Source organism: Ostrea edulis, chromosome 9 (genome assembly GCF_947568905.1).
Source record: "Ostrea edulis chromosome 9, xbOstEdul1.1, whole genome shotgun sequence".
Taxonomy (NCBI): Eukaryota; Metazoa; Mollusca; class Bivalvia; order Ostreida; family Ostreidae; genus Ostrea; species Ostrea edulis.
This window is the reverse complement of record NC_079172.1, coordinates 44614873-44618149: the sequence shown is the minus strand read 5'-3', so window position 1 is coordinate 44618149 and position 3277 is coordinate 44614873. Positions and strand designations below refer to the sequence as shown.

At 37.0% G+C, this 3277-nt stretch overlaps 1 protein-coding gene across 1 annotated transcript; it reads left to right on the top strand.

Annotated features, from left to right (window-relative positions):
- Positions 1–1309: 1309 nt before the first annotated feature.
- On the top strand, positions 1310–3277 carry LOC125658244 (acetylcholine receptor subunit delta-like). Its single transcript, XM_048889432.1, has 2 exons — positions 1310–1558; positions 2399–3277. The coding sequence occupies exons 1-2, from the start codon at positions 1349–1351 to the stop codon at positions 3275–3277; spliced, it is 1089 nt and encodes a 362-aa protein (XP_048745389.1). The 5' UTR covers positions 1310–1348.

The window sequence follows — 3277 nt, the reverse complement described above, 5'->3', positions numbered from 1 at the left end:
GAAAAGAAATACAATTGTGAGTAATTATGATGAAGGGGGACTAAATATGGTACATTTGGCATCTTATATGTTATATATTAAGGTATTCAATGTATAATGACCATATCTCATATCTAATAAATGAATGGTGGAATATTTGTAATCATGGTATCATTTTGAAGGGTTCATCAAATAAAAATAATCCACCATAGGAATTTTCAAAATTTTGTTTATTGCTTGATTTATTTCACCTAGAATTTAACATTGAAGTATATGGGAAAAGCATGTATTATTACAATATTTTAAAAACAAATTATATTTTCATACTAATCTCTTGGTAGAAAGTTACATACACTTTCCTTTTATGAAAATATGAAATAAAATTAATCATTGACCGCACACATTTCTAGACAATTAGATTTTTCTTATTTTTACAATGGGCAGACAACTCTTCCAAAAAGTCTTAAGTGCAGAAAGGTCAGCTTCTAATCATTTACCAGTCAAGTAAATTTCATCTGCTTCACTTTCATCATTATTTAACAATAAACTTTTATGTTGATCTAAATCCTTCAGAATTGTTCATTATGCTTTCATTATACATGAAATACCTTAAGCTGAAATGGGTCAAAAGGTAATAAGGAGGGTATATGGCAACACACACACACACACACACACACACAGAGAGAGAGAGAGAGAGAGAGAGAGAGAGAGAGAGAGAGAGAGAGAGAGAGAGAGAGATATTCTTGGTATCGGGGTAGAAGAAAGTCAAAAATAAAATCCAGTACTCAAACTTTTAAAGCGCTTTTGCCCTGCGGGCTCGTCAGTAGATTTTGAGACAATGCTCGGCAAAAGCGCTAATAGATAAAAGTTTGAGTACTGAATTTTATATTCTCTCTCTCTCTCTCTCTCTCTCTCTCTCTCTCTCTCTCTCTCTCTCACAGTTTAAAAGAATTTTGCTGAATTTACCTTTTAAAGTCAAACTAATCACGGGCGGGTATCGAAGATGAGACATGTGGCATTTACATTGAACATGATTATCTATTTATTACGCACATGTTCTCACACGCAAACAAACAAACACACACTTTTAAATTTACTCTACTGTTAAAATTCAAGTTTTAAGTAAGTTATCTCGTAGATGGACACAGGTCAGTGGATCGCCTTTATAAACGGTGTGTCTGTTTCAGCGAAGTAGTTTCCAGCAATATACCGTCTGCAGCCAGCATATCCAGCCCATCCGACCATTCCACTGTCACTTCCATAGAACTTTACCATGCTGGTGCTTCGTCTGATTTTACTCTCACTCTGTGATTCAATCTTACTGAGTGGAAGTTCCATAGACGACTATAAGCAGCTCCAGAAATCACTTATGGCTGACTATTCCAACAAGATCCGCCCTGTTTATGATCAGGATGAAACAATTTATATTTACACGACGTTCTATTTGTCCAGTATTGTTGAAGTTGACGCTGTCCAGCAGCGGTTAGTGACCACCGCGCACCTTGGCATTTCGTGGACGGACGAGCTCCTTCAGTGGGATGAAAGTAGTACAGGAATTGAAAGGCTGTATTTTAAACAGGTGGGATATATCTCTAACGACTTTTCTCTCTCATAACATTAAGGCCATGATACTTGTTCTTCACCTTTTAAGAAACGGTATTAAGTTTATATAATTCAAAGTACTACTTATATTCTATTCGTTTGAAAAACTCTATTCCCTCGAAACAATTGAAGTTATTTTGCCGAAGTGTGTATTGCATGTGCGTGACATTGAATTCTAAGATTGATTGTACAATGTGTATATTGTTTAACGTTCTTCTCGAGAATCCTTTATTCATATGGAGACGTCACCATTACCGGTAAAAGGCTGCAAAATTTAGGCCTATGCTCGGCGTTTACGGCCTTTGAGCAGGGAGGGATCTTTAGTTTGACACGGGACCTCAGTTTTTGCGGTCTCGTCCGATTGATTGATTAATTATATACTGTTTAACGTCCATCTCGAGAATTTTTCACTCATATGAAGACGTGTCAGATTTGAAGGACCGCTCCATTTAGTCATCTTTTACGACGAGAAATGGGTACTGAGGACCTTTTACTAACCCGGATTCCCATGGGAAGAATTCTAAGATGCTATATGTAGCAATATATGATAGATGAATACACAAAAATTTATTATTCACCCCTACCGATCTTTCTATGTTTACAAATTGAGAACATTATACCGAATATGGTTTTGTCAAAGTAATATATTGCATCTATACTAATGTTACAGGGGAATTAAAAACATGTATGAAAACGCCTTATCATACTAGAAACTCAAAATTCAATAGTCATCGTCCCTTTGCAAAACAAACGTATAATTCTCCATGAAGTAAATTACGTCATTATTTTAACATAATACTATTCTATTTATGGATAGAAAGATATCTGGACTCCTGACGTGGTACTTATGAATGGCGTCAAAAAGTTCGAGGAATTGGGCGGGGAGTTCTACTATGTGGAGGTTATACCAGACGGTACGGTTTACTGGTACCCCTACCAGATATTCGAGAGCAAGTGTGATATCGACATAACCTACTTTCCTTTCGACACTCAGATCTGCAATTTTGTCTTCGTCAGCTGGAGCTTCCTGAAAAGTGAACTGAATATTACTTTATATGAGGAGAATGCACCAATAGAATACTATGACTATGTGCAAAACTCGGTATGGGACATCGTGCATTCAACTTCTCAGACTTCTCCTGAATATGAAGCGGATGCTAAGGTTACATTCACCCTGACTCTGCGCCGTAAACCACAGTATTACGTCATGAATTTGATCCTACCAGTCGTTCTTCTAGGAGTAATAAGTCTCTTGGTATTTGTAATACCCGCAGATGCTGGAGAGAAGATGTCGTTTGCGGTGACTGTTTTTCTGGCGTTCGCTGTGTTTTTATCCATAATCAGCATGCAACTTCCGGTTAATTCAGAAAAAACATCAATGTTAGGAGTATATCTCATCTTTCAAATGACGCTTGGGGTGGGTACCATAATTTTGTCCTCCTTTCAACTCAGGATCCACTATAGAAAGTCCGAAAGAAAGGTGGGCAAGTTTTACAGAGGAATTGTTACTATGGAGAGATTCCTGAGGTGTAAAATATGTTTGAAATCTTCCCCTCAGGGAAAAAGCAACAGACAATCTTTCCAACAAGATGTAAACTGGGATGACGTATCATCTGCGCTTGATTTCTCTTGTTTCTGGGTAATGTTGCTTTTAGAAGTGGCCGCAATCATAATCTTTGTCTTGCATTTAATATAA